This window comes from Strix uralensis, chromosome 8 (genome assembly GCF_047716275.1).
Source record: "Strix uralensis isolate ZFMK-TIS-50842 chromosome 8, bStrUra1, whole genome shotgun sequence".
Lineage (NCBI taxonomy): Eukaryota > Metazoa > Chordata > Aves > Strigiformes > Strigidae > Strix > Strix uralensis.
The window spans coordinates 4484951-4511614 of record NC_133979.1 but is presented as its reverse complement, the minus strand read 5'-3'; the positions used below and the strand labels follow the sequence as shown (position 1 = coordinate 4511614).

Below are 26664 nucleotides of genomic sequence, written 5' to 3'. Positions count from 1 at the left end.
CGGAGCCCCGGTGCCTCCTGCCCCCTCCCGCGGCGGAGGACACACCGTCTGAACATCAAAGCTGGCGATAGGGTAAACAGAATGTGGAATTATAGCTCCAAATCACTTGTTTGGGTGGAAACTGCGCGGCGGCTGCGTGCAGGGCTCTGATCCTGGTAAAAGTTGTAATTAGGAAAGAGTCAAAGCTGCTTTGATGCGAAGCGAAGGAAGTACACCCACATGTTACAGGGGATTGAAATCTTAAAATCTCTGGTTTTGTTGAAATTAACTTTCTCGTACAGATTTTATGACAAGAAATACAAAGTGTTTTTGAAGCTTGTGGAACATCAGCGAGAGTACCGCTCCATCATGAACAGCTTCTAATCCAGAGTCACGTAATCTGGGAACAGCAGGGATAACGAATTTCCAGATATTTACAATGAGGGGAATCTCTTCTTCCTGTACTGTGAATGGTAAAAATATGCTTTTATAATTTAAAGTGTACATTTTAATTTTTAATGAGAAATAAACCACATTCACTTCACTGTGAAACACTGGTTATTTTCTGTCAAAAATCCCTGCACCTCAGGGACAAGGAATAATCATTTGCTCCAGTCAGAGAAGACAAGACAACCAGCCGCGGGTACCCCAGTGCCAGTATTTTGGCTGGCCGCAAGCAGGAACAGCACAAGGAACGACCTAACTCACTCAGGTGGACCTGAAGCGCTGCCCTTTGCCGTGTTTTTCACAGGTAACTACACCTGGCAACCCACATGGTCCTTTTAATTTTACTGTCTGTTACAGCTAAGACCCAAACATGATTTCCATTGGAAAGTTTCGTTTGTTTTTTTTTGTTTTTACTCTGATTATAGTACTTCTTTGGTGGCTGATACTTAAGAATCACTTTTGCAGCTGTGCAGTCTTTTTCTCCCTGTTTTCTTCTGTTTCCCGCTCTCTTTTTTCAGTCTCTGTTTTTGCAGCGCAGTTATTTTGCTACCAGTAATTTGTGCCATTTTGTGTTTTGGAAGTAACTCACCCTCAGTGTGCATTAATCGCAGTGCAGATGTGAAACGGCCCACTGTTGACATTGAAAGACTAGGTTGAGCTGATGCAGTTGCTGAAAATATGTTCATAATGCAGGTGCATTCCTTCTGTCCTGCCAGCTGCCTCGCGGGGAGTCAGCCCTGAAATGGCCCCGCTCTCCCTGTCCGTTCTCATCTCATTGCTTAAGCCAGACCCAACTCAGAGCTTGCGTGTCTACACAGCCGGCCAGCTCAGAGCTGAACTTGGCCACAGCAGGTACAGGGATCGCAGGGGAGAGAGAAAGGGTTTTCCTTCCTTAGACTTGCATTTGTCAAGGCTCAGAAACCTTCCTGGCTGCCTGCTGGCCAAGTCCAGTCAACAAAAGGCTTTTACGTGTTCACAGGTGATTTTGAAGGCTGCCCTGGTTAGTCCTACAAGGTACTGCCACGCTCGCAACGACAGGTCATGACATAACAAAGGAGAGAGTTTGGACACTGGTTGTGTACAGCCGAAATGTTTCACCTCTGACGGTACAAATTGTTTTGATCTTGCAAGATCCAAACACTGCCAGTGCCTTCAGTGAAATGCTCTCAGAAATTCTGTCTTTCTGTGCCATTTGTCTGTTACTTCTTCATAAAAGATACTGTTCTGTTTCAAAAGTAAAACCAGGGTCCCCAGCTGAAGGAGAGGATTAAGAAGTGGGTGACAGAAGAGCATATTCAGGTCAACTACAGCTCTTACAAGTCACTCATGAGAACCCTTCTTTTCCTCAAGCTGTGAACCGCCACCCTCTTGGTGAGCCTGTATTATGCAAGAGAAACAACCTCCAGTTGTTTTCCACGGGGTCGGTATTCGCAGAGATGGACTCCAGCTTTATACACTTCACTTGAGAGAAATTCCATTCTTTAGTATTGGCATAAGCTGTAATTCCCAGTTAAATGCAAACAGAAGTTACACAATAACAAAATTACACTTAGAGAACTTGGAAAAAAAGTAGTTTCTGGGTTTTTTTATGTTGGTAGTCAGCACTCAAAAACATCTGGTAATTTTTTTAAAGAAACAATGCACTTCCTGCCTTGTAGTTCATGGAAAAGCAATTGTTGTCATTTCCAAAGTACCCATTGTTAAGAGAAACAGCCTTACAAGTTCAGGGACATAATTAAAGACAATGAAGGTTGATGGGAATAAAATGAAGAAACTTCATAACAAAGAGTATAACAAGCAAGAAAACGACTGCAACATAATGGTATATCATAGCTTACAATTCAAGGGCACAGTAAAATATGTCAGCTGAAAATATGTAGAAGGGAAAAACAGTTGGAGACCAGGGTATTGTAAACAATAAATATTCATACCCTTTAATATATTTTAATATACAATTCATATGTAAAAATGAAGTCCACTGACTCCAAGTACATAGCAAATGTACAGATTACACGGGACAGATGTGTAGGGTTGTCTGGCACTGTACCAGCATTTTTAACTCTTCGCAGCTCAACACAGACATGCACCCGCCCCCCTAACTTCAGCAAACTTCCCATAAACTTCCTGCTATTTATATCATCATCATAAGATTGGCCTTGATCTCTCGGGCTGAACTGGTACCAAGACTTACAAGGAAATCACAAGGAGTGTATGGAGTCTAGAAAGGAAACAAACCGTCATGCTGGCTTTGTTAAAGCTTAGATGCGCAAAGGTCAAGGAAGCTGTATACGTTGCACAGGTTTACGCGAAAGTTACACAGAGATTTGTTCACATTTCTTGCATGATTTTTTAATGCTTTTCTTCCCTTGTCATACTTCTATTTTATAGTTGCATTTTTGGTCCAAGCCAGTGTTCCTACCAGTTTCATATTACCCATTTTAAAATCAGGACTGTACTCGTTGCAGAGCTGTAAAAATATCCGTATTCTAGTGGATGTGAGCTCTAAAACTCTTCAACTGCAAGTTGACTGGCGTTGTAATTTTAAGTTCTGTTCGTAGCTTTAGGCCTTTTCAATTCAGGCACTTTGTATAAAGAGAAGTTACAGAAAAATGCAGCATGAAAGAGGCTAGCGAGTACACAGTGTAAAAGTCGCCGCGTGAGCGCTCGCGCATCGAATCACTTGGCCATGCCAGGTATTGCCGAGTCCTGCTTCAGCCTTTGTCAGCAGCAGAATGACAAATCCATCATACGCTGCCCCAAATCAAAGCGAAGCCTGTCCTCGCTTGATGAAGTTTGACCAAGGAATCCAAGTTTAAGTCAGTCAGGACTCTGACAGCACGCTCTGAGCAGCAGATCTTGCCATATTTACCCCGTTAGATGCAATTTGCTGACAAATGTTTATCATGCAAATTAAAAGAAGGGAAACAACCACCATGTCATCAGCTGTTCCAAGTGTCCTACAGAGAGGCCCAGGCTTCGTGTCAAGTGGAGAAGAGAAGCATATGATTGTTCCGAAGGAGCAAACAGCAACTCTTAGGAAAAAAATCCATACGAGACCACCCCAGGTGAAGATTCCTCGCAAGGCAAGAGTCAGGAATAACGGCATGTCATAAAGGTAATCTGCAAACTAAAGATTCGGATGAGTTACATTATCGTGCCTTCTGATGCATGCAGTTCTTTCAGCTCAGTGTGTCTCTTAAGCACTTTTAGATTCAGATCTTTTGAATGCAGAAATGTTCTGTGCTGTCCAAATCCACCTACGCTGTTCAATTATTTTGCGGTATCTAGAGTCACACTTCTAAAAGGAATCCCTGCTGCCCCAGCACTTTGAAAAGAAAGTATTATGCTTGACATCGAATGCTTTTGGAAACTGGGCCTTAATGGCTGCACCGAGTATATGCCTGTCTTTAAACTCTGGCATCAACTGTGGCTATGAATGCGTGAAAACATGGCCTCAAGTCTCGCCTTGGAGTGGACAGGAACCATAGGACTGAGTGATTATTCCTCTTCATTAATGCTAGTTTGTTGGGTTGAAAAATAATATTCTCCTCCACAGTGCTTAGTTTAGTCTGTAGATTGAAACAGACTCCACAGTCCCTTCAGGCCCCCCACCGGGATGTGACAGGAGAGGAAGGTTTGCTCTGGTGATATTCCACACCCTGTCAAGAATGGGCCTCACTTGTGGCTTCAGCCCTCATCTTTCCCAGCATTTCCACTGCCCGTCATGTCTCTGTACCAGCTGGGATTCCAGCTTTAAGAAGTGCAGAGCCAGTGTGGACTGTTTGAATTTGGCAATACCTGTGGGGAAGAAAACCAACTGCTTTCTAAGCTGGAATCTGATTTGAAATTTTAGAGGCAACTTAAAATCCTGGAGTTCAAATCTGAGTTCATACTTGAAAGTTCCAGCCTGACCATCTCTAGTTCTGCTTTGCTTCCTGTATTTCATCCCAGATGGCTTTCTCCTCCCTGCCAGGATGGCTGCAGGAGGACTCAGAGCAGCACCTTTACTGGAAGGTGCTGGACCCAGCAGTGGATGGTAGCACTTCCATGAGGGTATCGCCAATAAGCGCACGGAAAGGTAATTCACGTGATGATACAAACAAGTTTTCATTGCTGGGTCCCTCAGTCCTCGATGTGTTACGCACTACTAGCTGGGTAAGTGTAGATTTATAAATACTTACAGGTCGAGCTTGCCCCGAGAAACGCTTGTTGTAATCTCTAATGTCATGTACAATTTGTTTACTTGGCTCATCTTGTTGCTTTTCACATGAGACGTTATCCAGAAGAACCACCTTCATAAGAAAAGAAGATTGGCGTTAACACGGTGTATTTTACTCTCCAGTGTAAAGGACAGTGTTCTGTAGTAGGTGTCTCTCCACAGTCTCTCTCTCGCAACTGGACCTTTGTCCAGCGCCAGCAGCTCCACAATAGCAAGAACATTTCCTTTTTATAACCTGCATCCACCCTTCCAGTACAACAGGCACCTCTGACCAGGGTCGGATGAGATTAGGAGCTTCCATATTGCTTTTTATGGATATCCCAGAGATTCAATGAACTACAGAGAAGTAAAATGCTGGAGGCCTGTTTAATATTGCACAGAGTTGCCTGATATGACGTGTCAAATGATAAATGCAAATGGCTGCAGGGTCATTCAAGTCTAAGTGCGTTTTGAAATGCTACGGAAAATTAAAGGATAAATAAAGTTGATCCTAAGAGCTCAAGCTTGTAATTTTGTATGTCTCATAATGCAGATGGAGGTGAGTCTTGCCTTTTGTCTGCAGAGAGGGCAGGTTATTGCTGCTAACCAGGGACTGTGCTTCCAGTATGTGATCAGACAGGAACCTACCAAAAAAAAAAAAAAAATTAAGATACATGAAATGACGATATTTAATGTTTACAAGGAAGTTAGCAGGATTAATGAACCCTCTTCCTACAACTGACTGTGAAAATGAATGTAATTCTTTGCCTTCATTTTAATACGTGGTTTTACTTTGCGAAGTGACCGCGCAAAAATGGAGCCTTCACTCTTCCACACTGGTATGCACGGAGAAACAGGGACCCTCTAAGGGAGACTTTGACTCAGTCTCTTCTCCTGTGGCTAGCGTCTACTCCTGCAGCTCCCCTGACTGTGGTTGAAGCACTCGGGAATACAGGCACCTTCCAGAGCTAGCGGGGCTTTTACGGATGATGAGGCCCCATTATCCCAAATAAACCAAGGTGTGCAGCCAAGGGAGGGCCGGGGGATGCTCCTGGTGGCACACCACAGAGCTGGGTGACGAACTGTCATACATGGGGCTGTTTTGTCAGTTTGCTCCCCTCCCTTACGGTATGTCAACTCGGTTACCCTTCTGGAACTGCATAGCTCTGGAAGAGCAAGTTGTATTCTTTTTGATCCTTCTTACCCAGAAAGCTGCTAACTAATTTCCAAATACAACACCATCTCTTCTTATACTAAGGTCTCAGGTGTGAAGGAGGGCAGAGTCTGAGGACAGTAAGATCAGATGACATGTATAACTGACAGCAGTGGCTGACATACATCAACGGCAGTGCTGGCACTGACAGCGAAAACAGCAAAGCGTAAACAGCATCTAATCAGAAGCAGCACAGCTTGACTTTCAGCTCCCGGGCGCAGTGTGTGGTGTGACAGGTCAGGAAAAAAATAATCTCTCAACATTTAAACTGATCAAATTTGACAAGGACCCCAGTGAAAACAGAAGCAGAAGTCTGTGCTGCCATTTTGATGGAATTGTTTTATTGAATTGAACAATGCTCTTTGTTCTTAAAAATAACCAGCAAGTAGTTTCTTGTAAGCAGTATTATACCAAGAAGTCTTCAGGAGCCCTCAGTTCAGGGTTCTTCTGCACCCAGACTTACTTTGTCTGTTGTTACTGAAAAGGGGAATATTGGAGAAACTGTGTTGGAAATCAAGTATAAAAACGTTCATGATGCTATCAGTTATATACTAGGACTAGGGATGTTAAATTTGGCCCAAAGTTATTTTCTATGAACTCACTCCAACTTGTGCATTTTACTTTTGTTTTCATTTGAGTGCAGGGTTTTTCTTTATGACTCTTCTATGTTGTTTGCATATACAGAGCCGTTGGCTGGGCACAGGGCTTCTGTTTAGTCTAAATCCCGTGGGCTATGTATAAACTCAGCCTGGCAGCCTGAACTTTTGCATTTTACCAACATCACACCTGACTTCAGGAACCGCTTTGACCCGCTGGGCCCAGATCCACACAGCTGTGTTGCTGTGCCTGTGCTCAGTCCCGGTGGCGATGGCGGGGCACTGATGGATCCCACAGTTCTTCAGTGGCTTTCAAAAAAGAACCCCGTGGAAATTAAAATTTGCTGCATGCAGAATCCTTTGTTTAGTAGAACAGGAAAGGACGGACTCGTCTGCAGTTGACCTATTTGTACTTCGGTGCATTTTTCATAAAATAGACAAAATCCTATTTTAATCTAGCCAGCTACACAACCTTCTGAGGGATCTGTAGGTTTCTCTAAAATACCTCTGCGGTTATTGTTAATTAGAAAAAAATAATATTGCTCAAGGATCGCTTTTCAGTTGAACTTCCTGAACATATGGTTTAAACTGAAGCTGAAAAGGAAAACTTCGGGACAAACTGTATGAATTACTACTAATAATAAAATCAGACATTTTTTATAAGTCCACATTAATCTTCTTTAAAAGTGCTGGGTTGACCACATTTTTTAAATAAAACTTCTACCAGAGCGGAATTTATTAAGAGCGCTCAGTGTTGCCTTAGCTCCGTTCCACAGGGCATCAAGAGAAGTTTTATTACTGATTTCAGTCACAACAGACTTAGATCTACACAGAATGGTTTTGATAAGCCCAATGTAAAGTTTTATTGGTTTAAGACATGAAAAACAGACGTTAGAGGCAGCTTCTACTATATAAACATAGTCATAACATACATAATGCATTGCACTGGAATCAATGCTTCAGAGTGTAGATGATGATGTACTTGAGGAAAGTAAAGCCTAACTAAATATATACAGCTAACGATAACAATATATACCAAGCTTGTATATGGTATGTCTCCTCTGCAGATCTCAAAATAAAATAAAAATCAAGTCCATATCACTGTAATATTCACAGATGGAAAAGGGAAAATTAACCAGGCCAGAGAAAGAGGAACGTTGGTGATCTTTGTTGTTATGTCTGTCTTTGTACTTGAAACTATAACTACTGTGACATTATTTGAAACACGTTTTGAGGCCATATGCTTACTGTTTGTCCTGGAGCGAGTTATATTCAAAGCATCCTTTTCCTGTGTGTTATAAAACAGTGTTACAAAAACATGAAACAACCTTAAGTATTAAATGGTGTCACTCATGGGGTAGATGAGCCCCACAAAGCGTCCCTAGCTGTTGGCGATCCACTGATTTGTTGTGGTTTCAGAGGATGGAGATAGTGGCAGTGGTGGTGAGTTGTGCTGTGTGAGCATCATTTCAATCTGGAGAAAAATGACACTTCCTAAAGATAAAAATGTGCTTTTATTGCACCAGTCTTAACAGCACAGTCCCTTGTTCTCATTTATGCTTGGGTCTTTTTATAACACTCTTAGGTGGTGAAAAAAGGTGCAAATGGCTTGTAAATAGCACCCGGGTTGCTTTAAGGTCTCTGTGAAATGCCAGAGCAGTAGGAAGGAGCTTTCTGCTTCTGCCCAGTGTCTTCTGGTGTGTCTGGCTGTTGCAGCACCAGGTAGCGCTGCCTGCAGCTGCCTGCCTGCCCTTCTGCCAGAGATCACCCATCTCGTGCTGCACAGCGGCCCCCAGGTACCTTCAGGGGCAGTTTCAGGCTCATCAGATCATGAACTGCAGGTCTCTGCTGCCCACCCTGCTGTGGGGGTGACAGCATTCGGTGAGGAACCTGATAAGCAGCTGGGGCGGGGAGGTTGTAAACTTCACCCGCAAATTCAGTGGACGATGCACCTCAGAGGTCTGAGAGAAACAGTGTTCAGTCCCGTTACGCTGGTGGCCTCATCCTGCTGCCTGTGAGAGCGGGTACAGCGCTCACGCTGGCTCTAGCAGTGTTCAGTGTGGGCCTTAAAATGCCTGAAATCCCCTTTATAAATGCAGTTATGAACATAACTCCCTCCACTAGTCTGTGCTTCATCCTTGTATTCCCTTTGAAAACTTATTTTAATTTTGTAATCCTAACCATATGGTTTAGCAGCCTCAAAGAAGGCATTTAGCAGACACGTTTATCCAGAGAATTATGGTTTTACTTAGATTATCCAGTGACTGTAGATGCATGGGGGGAGGACAGGAGACCACACCACGGGCAGCCTCGACAGAAGGACCCTCTAAATCTGGGTCTGTCCCCTTCCTGTTAAGACAGACCCTGGGCTGGAATAAACAGTTATTGAGCATGCATCATGCTGAGAGGTCTTGGAATACTTTTCCCCTGTATGACCACATGGATTTACTTAAAAAACAATAAACACGTTAAAAGAAGGTTTATACATGACTAGAAACTCACTTTTTGAATTGTTTAGTATGTAACTTCCACTTATTTTATTTTCTTTGTTTAGAGAGCTTTTACAGGACTACAAACCAATGTAATTATGCCTTCTTGCTCTAGATCACTTCTGCTTTATTTTAGGCAAATATTTCACATGGGAAGCAAGTCTGTGGAACAGAATCAGACCTAAGCCCAGTGTGTCTTACTCCCAATTTTCACCAATATAAATACAATCAGAATTAATTTTAAGGGATAGCTGGATTTTTGTGCTGTCGATTAAAAAGACAAGCTGTTTTCCCAGAAGTGAGTTCATGCTTGAAGACAAGACTTCATGCTTGTTACATCTTGAGCTTTCAGAGTTACAAACTGTACGATTATTAGACTGTTGATTTTTATAACAGGTTTGGTTTTTTGCATAGTTGAATACAAATTGCGTGATTTTCTGGTGCACTTTATCCATTCCATGAGTTTGTGTTGTAATTTAACACTATCCTGTGAGATGATCTGTCACATCTCATTGTCTTAAGACTTCTTGGGCATTTCAAAAGTGGCACTTTGTAGACGTGAAAGCAATGAGCACATAAAAATACTGATTTTTTGGGGGGATGTAAAGATGGGATTTCTCTTGCTGCTAGTGAGAGCACTTACGTTAATTCCAGGGAGAAAGGCTTGGTCCTCGTGCTTACACAGGACCTGGGGTTTCTGTAAGGAGACTGCTTTATTAGTGACCTGTATAAGCACTGCACTTACCGCAGAATAAATGTCCACAGTTGGTTTCTACTGGGAGGGTAACTGTCTGGAGACAGATGGGGCAGCTGAAGTCACTGTGATTACTAGGTTGCCAAATTTGGAGTGATTCCTGGAAGAGAAGTAGTAGAGAGTCTTCAATAAATTACTGTTTTGATTGACATATTCACTTCATTAATAATAATTTACTATGCTTAGCAGAGAGTCACAGAAACTAAGTACAGATGTCACACATAACTAATGGTTACCTCCGCAGATAATGAAAATTAGGCACAAAGAAATGAAGTGCTTTGTGTAATCCTACAGAAAGAACCAGTGTCAGAGGTAAGATCATGATGCCATGTTTCTGCTTCTGGTGATATATCCACACACTACTGGATAATATTTATGTTTTGAAAGCCAGTCGAGTTGGCACCACTGCCTTGTCTAGCTGTTGTTATTAGACAGACAGCACCCAAATTCTGCCTCAGTCACTTCTGGATCTTTTTCCTCCTCCTTTGTAGTCATGTCTGTCACTTAAATGTACTGAAATAAAGATGAGTGCATTCTGTGCCTTCCTTGGGTGGCAGAGTGGTATCCTTAGTGTGTACTCTAGTCTACGTAGCAAAAAGACTCCCTCTATTTAAGTAAATAAACTGCTTCCAAACAATCCTTCCCTTTGCTTGTCAAAGTCTATAATTCAGAATAATATTGAGCTTTGTTTTTAGAGTGGGAAGATAAGAATTCTGTAAGCCTCTGAAATGCAAAAGAGGCATTTTGAAATCCAAAGTGTGTTATCATACTTCTGGAGGGGAAAGGCTGAAGGATGTACGTTGGTCTTCCAATCTTTGCTCCTAAATCATTGCCTCTAAGCAGTAAAAGTCTATTTGTCAATATATTAATCTCTGTGGGGTTGGGTACAGTGAGAGATAAAATAGCTGTTCTTACTTGATTCCTTACCACACTGAAAGTTTCTGCTACCTTTATTATGGTGCATGAGTCAGTCTGTAATGGATGATGGACCTGCCTACTTCATCTTAGCACATCATGGAGAAACTTAACATTTGACCATATGTTCGATTGCTGTAACCACAATGAGATCAGTCTTTGAAGCAAATGTAATAATAATGTGGTTAGTGTCCTTTCTTTCTTGAGATAAAGTTATTTCAACATTCCCATCTGTCCTGGAAACAGAGGGGCACTTCTGAAATTGGGAGAGAGCTTCTGAGGAAGTTCCTTCACTGTAAGGCAGAGTCTTGAAGGTTAATGACTGTCCTCCACTGCCTGCTCATGTTTAGCAAGGTTCAATTACAGTTTTATTGTGTATTTGGATCAAAAAATGATGAAGTTCACATGTTTGTTAATGACCGCAGAGGTCCAGCATTATATGGACTGGGTATTATCTGTCCGTTACTGAAGTAAGGACCCCGTTGAGATGATGGCATACTTTGGGATTCCAGTACCACTGTGTGCTTCCTGTCCCTTGTTGCCCAATTTGGATTGCTTACTGTTTTTTCAAATACCCGATTGGCACCTGTCTACATGACAGATCAATGAATACACTTACAAGTATTTGACCTATTTCTAGAAGTTTTTATAAAGAGAAGATGCAATAGGTTCTATATTTTGCATGTGAAATACTGGAAGATCCAGAGTGACTGTGAAGATTCAAGCTTGTTTGACAACAGAGAAAGATTTCTTTTTAAGTCATTAATTTTTCTAATGTAATAATCCCAAGAAAGAAGAGAGAACTTGTCATGTAGGTCTGCCAAAGGAGTGTTCAGGAAACCGGGTCTCTTGCCAGAGCCGTGTCTAAAATGATGAGTTCACCAAATTCGTAATTTTAAAACAGCACCTTTAATACCATTCCTTCCTTACTGTAGTGAGGATCTGTTAATAAGAACTGGAGGTTTTAAAACAACGTGCCATAGCTACTGGAAAAAGTCTTTCTCCTTTACTGTTCGTGAAGTTACGAATGTATTTGTTTCTGATTCTCGACAGAAAAATTTCAGATGCTGAAGGCATTTACATTGTTTTCAGATTTTCCTCTCTGTGCACTGATAAGATTATCTCCTGCTGAGATAACAACCACACAATAGCCCAACAAAGCTGGCATGACTGGATATGAATAACTACAACACAACAATGATCGATTCAAGTCCAGTACACTGACAGGTGAACTCCAGGCAAGCAGTTTTAACACAATGCTACCTAAAATTCCTATGGCACATCACATTCCTGTACCGATGGGGTATTTGCAGCTTCAGAAGATGATTATTTCAACTGACAGAAGCTGTAATAGTTTTCGTCAGCTGAGGAACTGCCCCAGAGCAGTTGTGTTTATAAACACTGCATACATGACATAAGCTGCTTAGGTATCTACTCTTTATTTTTGCAAAGTAATAACACACACATTTCTCTAGCTTTGTTTCATACAACAAAAGGAACCAAATGTGTTTCTGATTATGCAATAGATACTGAGTCAAGGGAAACCCAGCATTCCCAGACCATAACCGATGGAAATTTTGAAAAGCTCTCCTGCCCTTTGCAACCTCAAGAAGTTGAAACCGCTTGTGTATTTTGTATTAGAATGTGTTGTACAATAATTAACTCACTATATGACTCCTAGGGGACAAATGATTATAGTTTTTTTCCAGATGACTCATCTTCTGCTGACTTACACGAGCGAGTCTGCAGAAACAGAGTTTGTGCTGTTCAGAAAATAGGAAAATGGAATGTTGGGGTGCTGCCGTGTGTGTGATAGCAGTTCTGGCTGCTGAGGTAGGCTACCACGCGAAGGGGCTGGAGACTCGTCAGCTGAGTGCAGGCTCCTGTTGAGACCTTGAAAATGCTCAAGCTCAGAGCATTTGAGTTAGAGTTAGGACCATGAATTAGAGCAAAGAACTAGGCAATGATCCTGTACTAACAACACTAGGTGAAGAGTGCATGTATATGGTGAAGAAAAATTATTCAAATCCAGTACTGTGAAACAGCATTTTTTATTTTCTTGTAATCTTTCTCCTACTGAATAAAGCAAGGCAGGAAACTCAATCAGCTTTTGCAGTATGACCAGCAAGTGGCAAATTCAGACAAAAAAAATCTACAGTATATATACAACTGTATATATATATACCATTAAGCAGCGGACATTCTTATGGATGCTAGGAATTTCTGAGTTCAACAGGTACTGGGCATCAAGTACTATTAAATGCAAAGGCAGTACCTCTGACTGAGGAAGTTCCTGAACCATAAATCACTAGAGAATGGAAGAGTGTTCTGGGGAAGCATCATTAATGCTCCTTTATTCTTCTGTAGGCATCGATTGCTGCCGAGAGGGCAAGATGGCCCTGCTTTGTCCTGGTATGGCCATTCTGACAGTAATAGAGCATTTGGGGCAAGTAATAGAGCACTTGTGGTCACCTTTAGCAAAGATGTGGGTGGCTTAGCCTTGTCCTGGGTAGATAGGCTAGGAAAAACATGCCAAGCCTTTCATTTATTTTTAATAGATCATGTGCACATAATTAAATTTCTGATCTATTGAGTCGAAGCACTCAAAATGGTGTTTGAGTTGGCTTTATCCTGGTTATAAGGGGACCGCCCAGCTGGATCTGATAGAAAGAGAAGACAGATATCTGACATAGCTATAAGTCTGCCAGAATTAATTTATCCCTTCCAAAATCTTGAGCCAGCCTTTGAACATTTGAACTAGCAGATTGAATTAGAGATTGAAGTAGTGATTATGGCAGTTAGTATTTTGTGTCATGAGGCTTTCAGTTTTTGATGGCATTAAACAGTCTTAACAAAATAAAATATTTAGTGTGACTTTGCCTAAAATGACAGATTTTTAGGGAGCTTCCTCTCATACAGTAATTCAAATGTAATTACAAACAGCACAATTAAAATTGTCATTCCTGTTAACATTTGAGGCTGGAATCTTCGAGAGTGCCCATGAAAGCTACTATTTCTTAGCCTTGTATTTGGATCTTGGTGCCTATCTCACCTTTGAAAATCCCAGGCCTGGATAATGCCATACTGATACTGTAAAGCAGCTTTGATGAGTAAAAAGGGGACTATGGAAGTCGTTTTCTAGGAAGATACCCAAGTCAAGATTTTCTGTACAATTTTCTTAATGCTATTTTGAACACCTAATGCTAGCTTTTGTCTAGGATCATCTTTAAAAATGCTAAAATATTGGTGTTTCTAACCCATATGTTCTTGGGAATCATGCTACAGCCAGAATGGAATGGAAAATGTATAGTCCAGGAGAAGTCAATTTATTTCACTTGGAGTTAAAAATAAAAATAAAAAAAACAACAACACAAAAACAACAAACCAAAACCAAACCCCAAAGTTCAGAAGCAAATTATTCTGAAGAACAGCCTTAGAATCCAAAGATCCAGAGGAAGCCTTAAACTCTGCCACCTCAAATTTTAAGTGCCACAAGACCTATGTTTTGGGTATCTCCCCCACCATGAATTCCCTAGTCCAGAGTTAAACTCCTGAGCACCTTATACATCCCAGAGGGAGACTGAGACATGTCAGGGTTATACCTAAATCACCCAGGCCAAGTACTGGGGATGCCTACCACTAGCCAACAGCAATATTAAACACATAGTTATGGCTCAACTCTCACCATCTGCAAGGAAGACCCCATCATGTTGTAAAGCTGGGGGCCCCAGCACCCTCTCTAGAGCACAGGAGTATTCTTGGAAATAACCAGGCAGGGCTCGGCATTTTCAAGGAGTGGCACTGGTCACCTTTTAACTAATTCTCAGTGGTGAAAGCCTTCACCCCCACAGGGAATGCTGGCGTAGTCACTGACCAAAGAGATTCCACCCCGTAACTGTTGAGCAAACCCTCGCCACCACACCAGTGGACACCATCAGCAGTTTTCACCAGGCCACACACCAGAATTACATAATGGACATAAAGTGACTCCCTATGTAAGAAGCACTGAGGGAAAATGAATTCCCCTCCTTTCACAAACTAGCAAGAAGACAGAAAGGTGAGGTACTGTGACATACATGCTCACACATGACAGAAATGGCTTTTGAAGACTCATGTTAAGGTTATAGGGGTTGTGATGGATAACAATGTTTCATGTCAAATTTTAAATTTGCTGGTTGGCAAAGACCACGGGAAGTTTACATGTTTATTTTTAAATACAGTTTTAAGTCTTCCTAAAATCAGATCCTTATGTTTATATTGCTTTCTCAGTGAGCACCACAGGTGTTACTCACTCTTGGGGTCAGACCTGCAAAAGAATTCTCCATGTAGGTACCTCATCAGGGACCAGGCTTTGAAGCTGTTGAAGCCCAGAAGTTCCCTGTGGGACAGTCAGATTTTTGAGAAAAAGCAGATCTTTTCAAATCTGAACACATCTTTTGGCTTAAAATGAAAGCTGAGCATTTCAGAAAATAATTCTAGTAGAACTTTGCAAAATCAAGTGTATTGTATTAAAACAGCCACTAGATTTGATAGATTTTTAATACTTGCACACAGAACAAAGGTGTGAAGTAGCGATCAGATTGTTGTTTATGAAGCCAGAAGCTCCTGGGTATAAACCTTTATCTCTGTGACACAGCTCAGCTCACAAGATCTTTCAGTTTTACCACAAGGAAATTTAGTTTTAAAGCATCAGTGATGAGGCCATTCTGAGCAGCATGTTTGAAGAGAAGGAATTAAAGTTTAAAAAGCGCTTAGCAGATTGAAGTGCTAATGAACATTTATTCATTTCTCCATGAACACGTGCCATTATTTAGAAGTAAAATAGACCTTGCTTTGAGGTTTAAACTTGTTAGGAAGGCATGATACTGTGTGACCTCTTGGTCAGATCCCTTTGATAGGTGAGCAGCTGCTCCGTGTCTCAATTACAAGGCCAATTAAGGTGATCAGGGAGGATACACTGGACAGCTCATTATTTGACGATACATACTTAACCTAAACACAAACAAATTAAAAATATGACATATTTTAAAAGGAAAAATTGATTCATGCAAATTTTCCCAAAGTAATCATGATTAAAAGTATAAATAAATACTTTGATTATTTATTCATAATCATTCTAATGAATACTCCCTACCGTGGTTCAGAAGACCTACACAAAGTTGGGCTTACCATTCCTCTTGGCAGAAGTGTGTGAGAGGAGCTGAGGAAGTTACACCAGCTGACAGCGTTGGTGTGGAATCATTCATTAAAGCCAGCTATGCATCTTTGTCAATTATTAACTTAGTTGCCCAATGGCAAGGGTCTGTAAAGTTTTCTAAATTATGGTTTTGAAAGAAACATCATGTCTGGGGTTTTTTCCCATCAAATAAAGCAAATCTGCTAAAAAAGCAGAGGACACCTGGGAAAAAACCAACAGCCCTCCCTTTCCAAAATATCTAAATCAATCTTCTCTCCCCAAAAGATGTTTAACATAACTGAAAAGATACCTGAACCTAATAAAAAAATTGCATTACTATTTTTAAATATTAACTTGATCAAGGGCACACTATAGGTATTTTGATCATCTGATAGAGTAGCAGCTTATCGGTACTGTTGTGAAAAAGGCTTAGAACTTGCCAGACACTTGTGATACTGTGGAATTGCGTAGCTGCAGAATAAGATTGTGTAACACAATATTGTCCAGTTAGCAAGTAAAGTGTAGCATTTAAGCAGAAAGTCTAACACGCTAAAATAATTTTAATTGATGGGCATACATACTTCATAGGGTGTTTATTCTTTGTCATGCTCTACGGTCCTTAAGAAAGGCCTGATTTCTGTAAAGATGTTCTCCAATTTAATGCAGCAAAATTAATAAGGAAACCTGTTAAGGGCTCGGTTTTGTGCAGTGTTAACCATCCTGATCCTGATTTGACAATGCATTGAAGCACATGCCTAATTTTCAGCCCTCAGGTAACACCTAACCTCTTACGGAGGGGTGGAGTGGGAGTCAGTAATATTGGAATAGAAATACACTGAGAACAAAAATAATGCCCCTGGCACTGCTGCTGAAGCACAGATAAGCTAAACAAAGCACTTTTCAAAGACTAATAACCGGATGGGATTTGTAGCATAAACAATGCTCCTTGTTAGTCACCAGTCCCCAGGGCATCTTCCTCACTTTGTTACAGATAAATTGGCAACAAATGAAATACTGTATGTGATTTCCTGCCCTGGATATGCATGCGTGCTCGCATGCCAGTGTGATAGCTGTCATTTATTATTTATCCAAGTCTGTATACAAATCTACAGTGTGATTTAATTACTTCTTAAAGGTGCCAGACTGGCAGATGCAGAAGCTGGAGCCGTTTCTTTATCCAGAGAACTGACATAGTGTAAGCAGTGGCATCCTCTCCAGGCTGTTCTAGTAAAATGCCTCACCCCCATGGACTCCCCAAATATCTAAGTGTAGTTCTTTCTCTCCAATCTTTTCCCAGCTACTTTGCTCAACATGTTAAATTCATAAAAGCTGCTAACACAGATGTCAGTTATTCCTGTGATTTTTAGACAGGAATGTTTATACACTGGAAAACTGGTTTGAACACATTAACTCTATTTTAGTTAGGCCACTCGACCATTTGATTGGTACTAACTCAAAAAAGTATTTGAATGGTTTTAATAGAGCAGTGAACCACCCTCTAGCTAAATAATAGTAAAAAGATTATACATGTTTTGTAAAGGTGAAATGAGCCCAGGAGATCTCCTTCTCCTTGCCAGGGGCTGTATGCATAGTGCTATGGCTCTTGCAGTCACTAAAGCCCCTACCTAACAGACACGCTAGTCTTGGAAACTGGATGCTAAATTCTGCATTGTTTCAATAAGCTGGATTTTCGTTCCATTTTTGATGACACTCTAAACCTATTATTGCTCAGTTCAAAGCACTTCCCCCTGCCCCCAGGCACAGCTAGGTGCGAGACAGCAGGAATCTGCAGTCCGGTCCCTAACGGGGAAACAGATTTTATTAGGCTTAACTCATTGAATTTGACCATACCTGCTTGCCAGAGAAAGACTGTTAAATAATAGCAAGGTTCCCTTCACATAGTGCCAGAATATTTTGAGAAAGATAACAGACACAAGAAAATCTCCTAAACTTCTATGATTCTATACGTTAAATCAGTAAAAACATGATTGCCCAAGGCCAGCCATTCCTACTGCCTTGCTAACTTTTTTGGTCCCTGTACATGCCTGAAAGTTGCAATCCTGGATCTATTTTGTCTAATTGTAGGTTGGGCATTTTTGGTGCTAGATCTTTGGTTGAGGCCTTAGAGCACAACTACAGTGCAAGTAATATTGTTTACTGATAAGCTTGTTACTCTGGCTTTGGAGTTTGAACTGGCAAACACTTATATGCCTGAGTTATTTTGCATAGTTGAATAGTCCCATCAAAGCCAACAGGTCTGTTCGTGCCAATCACTCATATTATTGCATTATTAATTCCCAATTTTATAAATAAGTTTCCTCTTCTACTCCACAAAAGCCTACCTAACCAAAAACTGGGCCTGAGAAGTATAAAGATGGGATGGAGAAGTACGAAGATGTGATCTAATACTTCCTGGCAGTGTTGTGGAGCAGGGCTATGGCATTTGACCCAAACCAGGGGGTTTTTGGCTGAGGTGGAGTTTTGCATTATGTGCTCTCAGCACGTCCCAGCTGTGACCTAATTCCACTGTGGGATGGAAGAGGGGTGGCTGCTGGCTGCTGGCTACACAGGCAGGCTTCACAGCGCTCTGCTGAAGTGAGGAGCTAAGCGATGGGAACCGCTGTGAACCTGGCTGCTATGCAAGAGCAAAACATGTCGGACCAGCTGTCAGGGGAAAGCATCAGGAAAGCCAGAGAGAAATCTCTTTAAATGGAAATATAAGTCAATGGCTAGTAAAATCAGACAATCATAACTTTTATCTTAAAAAGTGATCCAAGTGGAAAATGTAATTTTGCTAGAAATGCCAATAAAAATAATTGTAACCTCCCTGGCACTGCTTAGAGCGAGCAATCTGTTAAAAAAGAGGCCCGACCCCTCTGCTGTAGGAGTTGGCTTTCACTCTTTGGAATATGCTACATCAAGAGAACCTTAAAATGTGAAAGAAAATGTGTTCAAAATTTTTAGGCAAATTGAAGCTTATTTTCAATGGAAAAAAAAAGAAAAATGACATTGATATAAAAATGGTGGGAAAATTGAACTCGATTTTGACAGGTGCATGCTAACTTGCTTATTTAGTATATAAATGTTGTGGTGAGTAATCAGAACAATTCATCTTATGCTTTACATACCTATAGCTGTCCCACTCTTTCTAGCTGTGGTTGGGTTTTAGACATTTCTGTGCTATTTAATAGCAAGTGATAGCTATGACATTTTCACCTAGGGTTTCTCATGTTGAACACAGACTTTTCAACTAGAGAATACTATTTAAATACTCCACTTAAAAACATGTCTTTTCGTATTTTTTCACACCAACTTACAGATGTTGAAAAAGGAATACTCTAAAAACTTAGCTGTTAATTTTCCACTTAAAAATAATGAATAAGTTATTAACATTTTATTTAGTGAATCTTCTATACTGATGATAATGTTTCTGGATAATAAGGTAATGGTGTATAATAGGTACAATGGAACATAGAGTTTTGAAAATTACTTTGTGTTTAGAGATATTAGAGATATTACCAGAATTAGTTTCTCTGTGCAAGACCACCTACCAGTTCCCTGGCACAGATCAATCTAAAGGGATTACTTCTCTTGAGAAATTAAGTTTGTGATTTCCCTGATCCTGAAAAAAACACGCTCATGACTTTACTCATGGCGTAATCCCAGACTGTGGTGAAAACTGGACGTATTTAGTGCACAATATTAAATGAGGGCAAGGATATTCTCAGGATCGGAATCTACAAACCAAATGGTCTTGTTGGGACACAAAACCACCTGTCAAACTGGTGCCTTAGAAGTCACGGCATTGCTCTGCCTTTTCAACGCACCTGTGGAAACAGGATTTAAAAGTGTGAATGTGGATTTGTTTGTGACAGATACGTCTCTGTCATAGTTCATATCCCAGTACTGAATTTTTTGTGATGGGCACAAATTGTGAAATTGTATCTGAGAAATTTAATACATGTGAACTTGTAAAGCCAGGAGCTGCTACCATGACAGCGCAAACAGTTCCACGATGTCAGTTCATGTCAACAAGCTAATACTGGAATTGCCAAAGTCCACTTTCACTTGTGACCTTGTTTGCTGAAAAAGAGATAAGAGTACTAAAATAGAAGTGCAGATATCTGTGAGAAGGTAAACAAAAAGCCAGAAATAGAAAAGCATAGATTTGAGATTGACAAATGTTAGGGAAACAACAGAGGCAGTGAGAGAGCACGCTAGGAGAGAAGGTTACAGCGACAAAGTGAAGGCTTGCTGAGGAGTAAAGATGTGGTAGTGTAAATATTTTATCCTGTTTGAGTCTCTGTTCATAAAAGTTCCCAATTCTGAGAGGTTTCCCTGAGGTAATTGAGGTAGATCATTCCTTAAAGATGTTAACTATTTATTGTCCTGCTGTATGAAGCCAAAAGGTACAATTACAAAGGTCTGGTCACACTCTTTTTTATAAATGTAGGTAGGTAGTTTTCCACCTCTGACCAGCTTTGTTTCCAGTATAGCTTTTTATGGAATTTAATGAGATATTATGACTTTTGGGCCTGTGGCATTATTTCCATCTTTTCTCTACCCCCCTGTTATAAAGCAGAGATAACTCATCACTCTCTGCATTCATCTCTTCTCATCCCTTAAGGAGTGACCAGCTAAGGCAGTCCTCATATAGTCTATCTTGTTTTTTGCTTTTTGACCCCACAAAGTGAATTTCCTTTCCCCAGGCGAATTTAGAGACAGTGGACTGGTCAGAAACACTCACATATATAATGTAAAAAGAAGCCACATCTCTGCAGAGCCTGTGGCTCTGAAGAGTACTAGGGCAAGTAACTTAATTGCTTCAAACCAAGTCCAACAGCCTCTCTGTCCAGTCAGCTCCCTTCCCCTTCTCTTCTTTCTCTAATAAAAGAGAAAAAAGTGTCTATGGGGATCCTACCAGGTTTTGTTTATTTGTCTTACACATGAGATTAACAATAGAGTCCTATCGCAGTTTAGTATTCTCTGTAATAAAACGTGATCTGCATAGCTCATGTTAGCAATATTGTTAAAGTGACATCTGTTTCAGTTTATCAGTGCTTACTTCACGGACACAGGATAAACCTTAACTGATATTTGTAAAAGTACTTGCTATTTTTTTCTGAAACTACTCTAATAGTCTAAGTATTGTTATTCAGTAACAGGTGTAGATGCATTTGTACTTTATATACAGACTCACTGTATCACATGGGCTAAGAGAACTATACCTGAAAGTCTGTTGCCAAGGACCCCAGAAATTACTCCAGTCAAAACTAAATTCATTGTAAAACAGACTAGAAATGCCAGTCCAAGCCTTCACAGTTTTGATGGGATGGCTATTACCACCATTAAGTCCATGGGGATCAAAGAAAATGTTCATTGAATTAAGATGTACTAAGAAAAGTGTAAAGAAAAGCATAAATGGCTCAGGAATTCCAGGAATCCCACTGGCTTAAATAGTCTTTTATTAAAAACAAGTGTTCTCATAGTTGAGTGACTTCCAAGAAGGGCCTCAAGTGATGAAAGTATTTCCATCTAATGTGAAAATACTTGGAAGATGTTTATTCCATGTGACAATATTTCCACCTTTCAGAAAAGCCTGAATACCAGACTCCGTCGATGAATATACTCTTATGCAAGGTATTAATTTTCAGAATTAACATATAAAACATCCAGAATTCCTACTATTTTGATAACGAATAGATTGTAATGACTTTCATCTCCTAGAAGAGCCAGACAAAATATTTCAGAGTATTTTACAAAATAGATACTTCAGTGAAAAATTCTACATTCATCATCATGACATTGCTCCTATTTCCCTCAGGGCATAACTGACCTGGAAAGTACCATAGCACATCTTCAGAGAAAAAGTAATGGGATCTCCTTCAAACACAGCACAGCACAGGAGTCAGGCTTGTTGGCTAGCTGTGCAATACAGACATACCCTATATATCTTCCTCCTCCCCTTACCTAGAACACCAGTAGCAGTACCTCCTGCCCTCGCCAGAAATCATACAAGAGCATAGACAGAAACACTGTGAAATGGCCAGCTACCCCATCAGGACTCTCTTTTTTTACTGTTTGCAGTTTTAGCCTTTCTTTCCATCTCCTCGAGCTGTTTTTCTCAGATAGCAGTAAGGAGGTAAGCCAGTATCATGTGCCCAAACAGCTTCTTTTAAAATTCTGGGGAGGTTTTCTCTGTACCTCAACCACTCCCTGCTCTGGGAGTTACTACTCCTGCAAAATGCAATTCATGTCGAAATTGGAAAGCAATAATGAAATAAACCATTCCACCCCGTTTTTACAGCTGAATGGAGTAAACAGGGAATGGGTATGACTCTTAGAGCTGACGCAGGTCTCTTGTGTGACTTTCTAAGAGCCGTCAGGCCCCGGGGGTACAGCACTAATCACAAGACAGTGCTGACTGCCAGCGACCTGCTGTTTTTGGAAGCCTGGTCCCTCTCTTGTGCAATCAGGAAACACAAACCTGCGTGAGACCAGCAAGGTACTGATAATCTTCAGCCTGTCAAATAACGCGAGTTCACATTACACTCATGATGTGGGTTTTTTTCTTCATAATTTTATGATTTTTAGGTGTTCAGTTATGCTGAATAATCTTTATTTGATTATAATAACATCTAAATTGGCCACATTTGGAGAATAAACAGATAGCCAATGCCTTTTTAATGAAAGTATAATAACTTCCAATAGACACAGAGCTTGATTCGAAGGGAAGTAGGAGTGTCTATGCCCGGAAGATGTAAGAGATTATGACAGGACGTGAAGGGACATGTGGCCCAGGGAATACAGCAAGGTATCAAATCAGTTTGTACTGCGTAACAATTAACTGCACTTATTTTGGCAGTTGGTTAGTTTCTAGTTTCTGCATCTGAAAAGTACAAATACGCCTCAGCACCACAGAACATCCTGAGGCTTATTTGATGCTTCTAAAGCTTTTGAAAGGTGATCAGGAAGTGCAGATTTCCATAAACTGTATCAGTCAGGCCACTAAATAGGATTGAAAAGCTGAGGATCATTTTTCATCTCCTGTATTCTAATGGCAAGAAATGTGCAAGTTACATAACTAACCACCAAGTGTCACTGTTTGGTATTTTTACATTCTGACATCTTTGTTCCCAAGTTCTTAGAAAATCCCGTTTAGATGCAGTCCTGTAAATGAGGATTTTCCAACAATAAGAAGAATATTTTTAAACGACAAGAGACATGCATGTCTGCCACACAAGGTACGGGAAAACTCAAGTGTCTGGATATGCAGCTTTCTTGAGCAAGCCACCAAGTAATGCCTGACCTAAATATTTTTCATATTACTGGATATAATAATGTAAATCCCACTGAAAATAAAAAAAACAACCAATTTAGGAATCAGATTTTATTTTTAAGCCTAGCAATTTAAATTATTCTAGCAAATGCCATTCTTTTTTGTTAAGAAAGGTAGACAGCCCTTACTGAGAGATTGTCAGATGCTTTGTCAAGAAGGCAAAGGATGCACTATCAAAAAGAATGAACGCATTTTAAATGAATTCCTATTGTGAGAAGTAATTTAACCTGAGTTTAAAATGTAGTAACAGCAGACATTAGACATTAGGAGATTGAACCACAGCCCTGGTGTGAGTGCCAGGCTAGTCTTCCCTGTTTCTAGAATGTCAATACAGGTCATAATCTTTGTTTGGCACAAAACCAGAATTTGCTGACAGACATACACGTGAGCTGCAGCTCATGAAGAAATTTCTAACCAGGCTTAAAAAAAAACCCAAAACCCCAAACCACCTTACTGTACATAAACTTACATAGCTTCCCTTCCTTACTACTTCTGCCCCACAGCTGAACTCTAAGCACATCTTGCCAGTGCTTCCTGACATGCCACTGTGCAGCTGCAATTTGAAAGAGGTAAAATAGCTGCACAGATTTCCATATGTATTTGTTTTTTATTTCTCTGTAGAATTCGGTATGCTGTAAGTGTAATGTTCCTCAGAAAGATCCTTGCTGTGTGCTAATACTGGTTTATCCGGGTGAGCACTCAATCATTCGGAGTCAGGCATCTGACGTGGATGCAACAGCCAGGAACGCATGGCTGAGCCAATCTCTTCTGACATAATCCCAGATTACCAAACCTGTGCCGCCTGCCTCGTCTTTCAAACGAGTGCCTCTCCCACAGGTCTCGGCCAAGCTCCCTGCGCTGTTGACAGTCTGTAACACCTTTCCAGCATAGCCAGCCCTTATGAAGAATAATTTCTAGATGCTTTTGAATGAGGAGCAACCCTGAAACAGGGGTAGTAGCCCTCTAGTGGAAAACTGTTCTCTGTAGTATTTTTTGCGTGTATGGTAGATGACCACACTGAAACAGAGTATGTTGTCAGGGCCCTGAGTGCACAAATAGACCTTAATGGCCTCACTTGGTGCCTCCATCCACACCCTTTGCCCATGGGGCACTCTATTTAAGCTCAGCCCTAGGCCTTCAGCTGAGTCACAGTCATGCCTGTGCCTGGCCGTGGAGTCCACTGATCTGGACTGTGACATGTGGTCTGAATTCCCAGCTTGACCTCAGAACTGCCTGGTCACTCTGCAGCTGCCCAGTGATCATGGGACTGTGCCTGACCCTGGTTACCCTCGCTGGGCCTGACCCTGATTGGTGGGGGTGCCTTCTGGGCTTTACTTTGTACTTACCTCATCACCATCAACTTACCTGATCATCTGAACTCATGGTCGAACAACCCTGGACCTGCCCTGCTTGCCTTGCTCAGACACTGTGGGATGGGGTCCTGGCTAGTGACGCCTCTGTCCTGCTGGCCACGTTCTCGCTCTTGCCTCCATGCTCCCTGGAAAGCAGATGGCTTTTGCTGCTCCTTGGCTTACGTAGCACAAACCCAGGAAGAAAGGGAGTTGCCTGTAGAAACTGTATAAAGAAAGCAAGTATGTGAGAGGTTGAATCTGCAGAGAAACAGCATACAAAATCAAGAAGTTGAGATGCAGAATTACATGTTTCTATGAAATGGGTTGTAGGAAACTTGGGGAAGGTTGGTAGGAAGTCACAGATCACAGAATGTGATACTTCCTGAGGAGGGAAAGGACATAAAATTATAGAAAGGAGAAACAATAAGCAAATGAAGAGTGGTAAAAAAAAATAACAAAAGCTAATAGAAATTATAAAAGAGCAAAAATATTAAAAAAATAAAATTAACATGCTCAACAGTACAAATCCTAACACAGATCTCTGTGGGATTTTGCTGTAAAAACCTTTAATTCCTTATCTATTTTTAATAAGGATTTATGATAATCTTCCATGGCAACCAATTCTCTTTAAGAACCTTTGGTGAAGGAAACAAAGGGGTTCCAGAAATCCAAGTCTGCTCTCGAGCCTTTATCAATTCTGGACAGCACTGTGAGGGGAAATAGTCATGTAAATACTGTCCACATCATCCACCACAATTTTAATCTTTGTGAGTCAAAGTAGAATCAATAACAGAAAATTAATGCATGTATCTTAAAGTAGAATAGCCAAAAAAGAGGAGCACATGATGCTGTAACAGCTATTATTCCAGTTATTTAGTCAACTCTTAGGCTGACCTAAACCCTGGTGTGTTTCATGCCATCCTGTGCATTCCAGTAACAACAGGCAATGTAAGAATCTTCATAAAACAGAATCGGCTAACAAAAAATAACGGTTCAAATCAATTAGTAAGAGGCTGTGGGAGGGAAAAGTTACTGAAGTTCTTGTGCTGAAACAGCAGAGGGACAGAGTAATCGCATCTTCTTGGTGTAAGGTACTTAGGTTTTTCTCTGGAGTGTCTGAGGCAGGGTATTATAGAAGAGAAGATCCTGAACTGGCCATACCCAAGATCTAATCAAATAAGTTTTCCTATGAAACAAATACAGTAGAGGAAAGCAAGTGAAAGAATTTTGGTGTGTTTTTTTCTGAAACAAAAAAAAGATCAAAGCATCGCTCCTACATTTTAGGTATCACATAGTGAAATACCTAAGATGAAAGAACGTGCATGGTGCCTGTCTGGTGCTGTTGGACGTGCTGTGCAGGCAGTCATTACAGGGCCGCCTGTGGAGGCTTGGCAGCGAGCCCCACACACGGCCAGGTGGATGAAAGACTTGCTGGGGAGGAGCAGGTCAGCAGCTGCCCCTTGAGCTGTCAGGCCTCCTTCATCCCCCTTGCTGATGGGGTGAAGACTGCCACCCGTGAGACACTGGACTCTGGTGGGTTTTGGGTAGTGCTAAAAACAGCCTCTGTGGCTGAAAGAAAAAAATGACAATATGAATTAAAAGGAGGTAAAACTGCTGTAGGCCTTCACACTCCCATCTGCACTGTTGGATGGGGGTGTGGTGCCCCACCTCTGGGAGAAGAGTTAAAGTTGCTCATCAGCCTCGTGCTTAAGCACTTTCCATCCTTCACCTCCCCAAAAGAAGGAATTGGTATTTTTTCCTCACTTAACAGTTGGGGTTTTTAGGCAATTCTGTAACCTGCTCTGAAAGCAACATTTATGGTTGGTACAGGTACACCGACCTACCTACACCTTAGGTGCAGGTAAGTCTGAACCATGCCAACAGCTCTTCACCCCGCGACCTCCACGGCCCGTCCGGCCTACGGCAGCGGCTGGGACAGCCAACAGGCAGCCGCGGCCCGGGCCGCCAGGGCGGGAGAAGGCAGCGGCCGCCAAGTCGGGAGAGAGCGGCGAGGGAGCGGCGCCTCCCGTGCGGGCTCGCGGCCGCGGAGGGAAGGCAGAAGCTGCACCCGCTGGCTCCCCGGCCCACGCTTCACCCCGGGGGTAGGTGACCCGCTCCCGCCTGGCCCACGCACCCCAATCCGGAGACCGCAGGGAGCGGCTACAGCAGCGCGAGCCGCTGAGGGGAGCCGCCACCAAGCAGCACC

At 41.4% G+C, this 26664-nt stretch overlaps 2 protein-coding genes across 13 annotated transcripts in view; one reads left to right on the top strand and one right to left on the bottom strand.

The window, feature by feature from the left end:
* Positions 1-531, top strand: part of FGGY (FGGY carbohydrate kinase domain containing) — a 150298-nt gene extending 149767 nt beyond the window's left edge. For all 9 annotated transcript variants that reach the window (XM_074875914.1, XM_074875913.1, XM_074875918.1 and 6 more), the window contains one exon: positions 282-531. In XM_074875914.1, coding sequence (XP_074732015.1) covers positions 282-363 — 82 coding nt within the window. In that variant the 3' untranslated portion in view covers positions 364-531. The remainder of the gene's footprint in view (positions 1-281) is intronic.
* On the bottom strand, positions 330-26664 carry LOC141946330 (E3 ubiquitin-protein ligase RNF170-like). Of its 4 annotated transcripts, XM_074875925.1 has the most exons (6): positions 26593-26664; positions 24472-24681; positions 9668-9776; positions 5195-5268; positions 4608-4718; positions 2333-3553 (listed from the first exon to the last, which is right to left on the bottom strand). In XM_074875925.1, exons 2-6 carry the CDS (start codon positions 24487-24489, stop codon positions 3248-3250), a joined length of 618 nt encoding a protein of 205 aa, XP_074732026.1. In that variant the 5' UTR covers positions 24490-24681; positions 26593-26664; the 3' UTR covers positions 2333-3247. The 4 variants fall into 4 exon arrangements, with proteins under 4 accessions (XP_074732027.1, XP_074732026.1, XP_074732025.1 ...); XM_074875926.1 differs by lacking the exons at positions 2333-3553; positions 24472-24681; positions 26593-26664 and adding exons at positions 330-443; positions 21604-21826; XM_074875924.1 differs by lacking the exons at positions 24472-24681; positions 26593-26664 and adding an exon at positions 21604-21826.

Coding starts and splice junctions, on each gene's coding strand:
- LOC141946330 (XM_074875924.1), bottom strand. CDS start 21,624: ATGTGCTATGGTACTTTCCAG. Junction 9,777..21,603: donor TGTGCTATGGTACTTTCCAG/GTCAGTTATGCC, acceptor CTTCTCTTCCAG/GAATCACTCCAAATTTGGCA. Junction 4,719..5,194: donor GCCCTCTCTGCAGACAAAAG/GCAAGACTCACC, acceptor TTTCTTATGAAG/GTGGTTCTTCTGGATAACGT.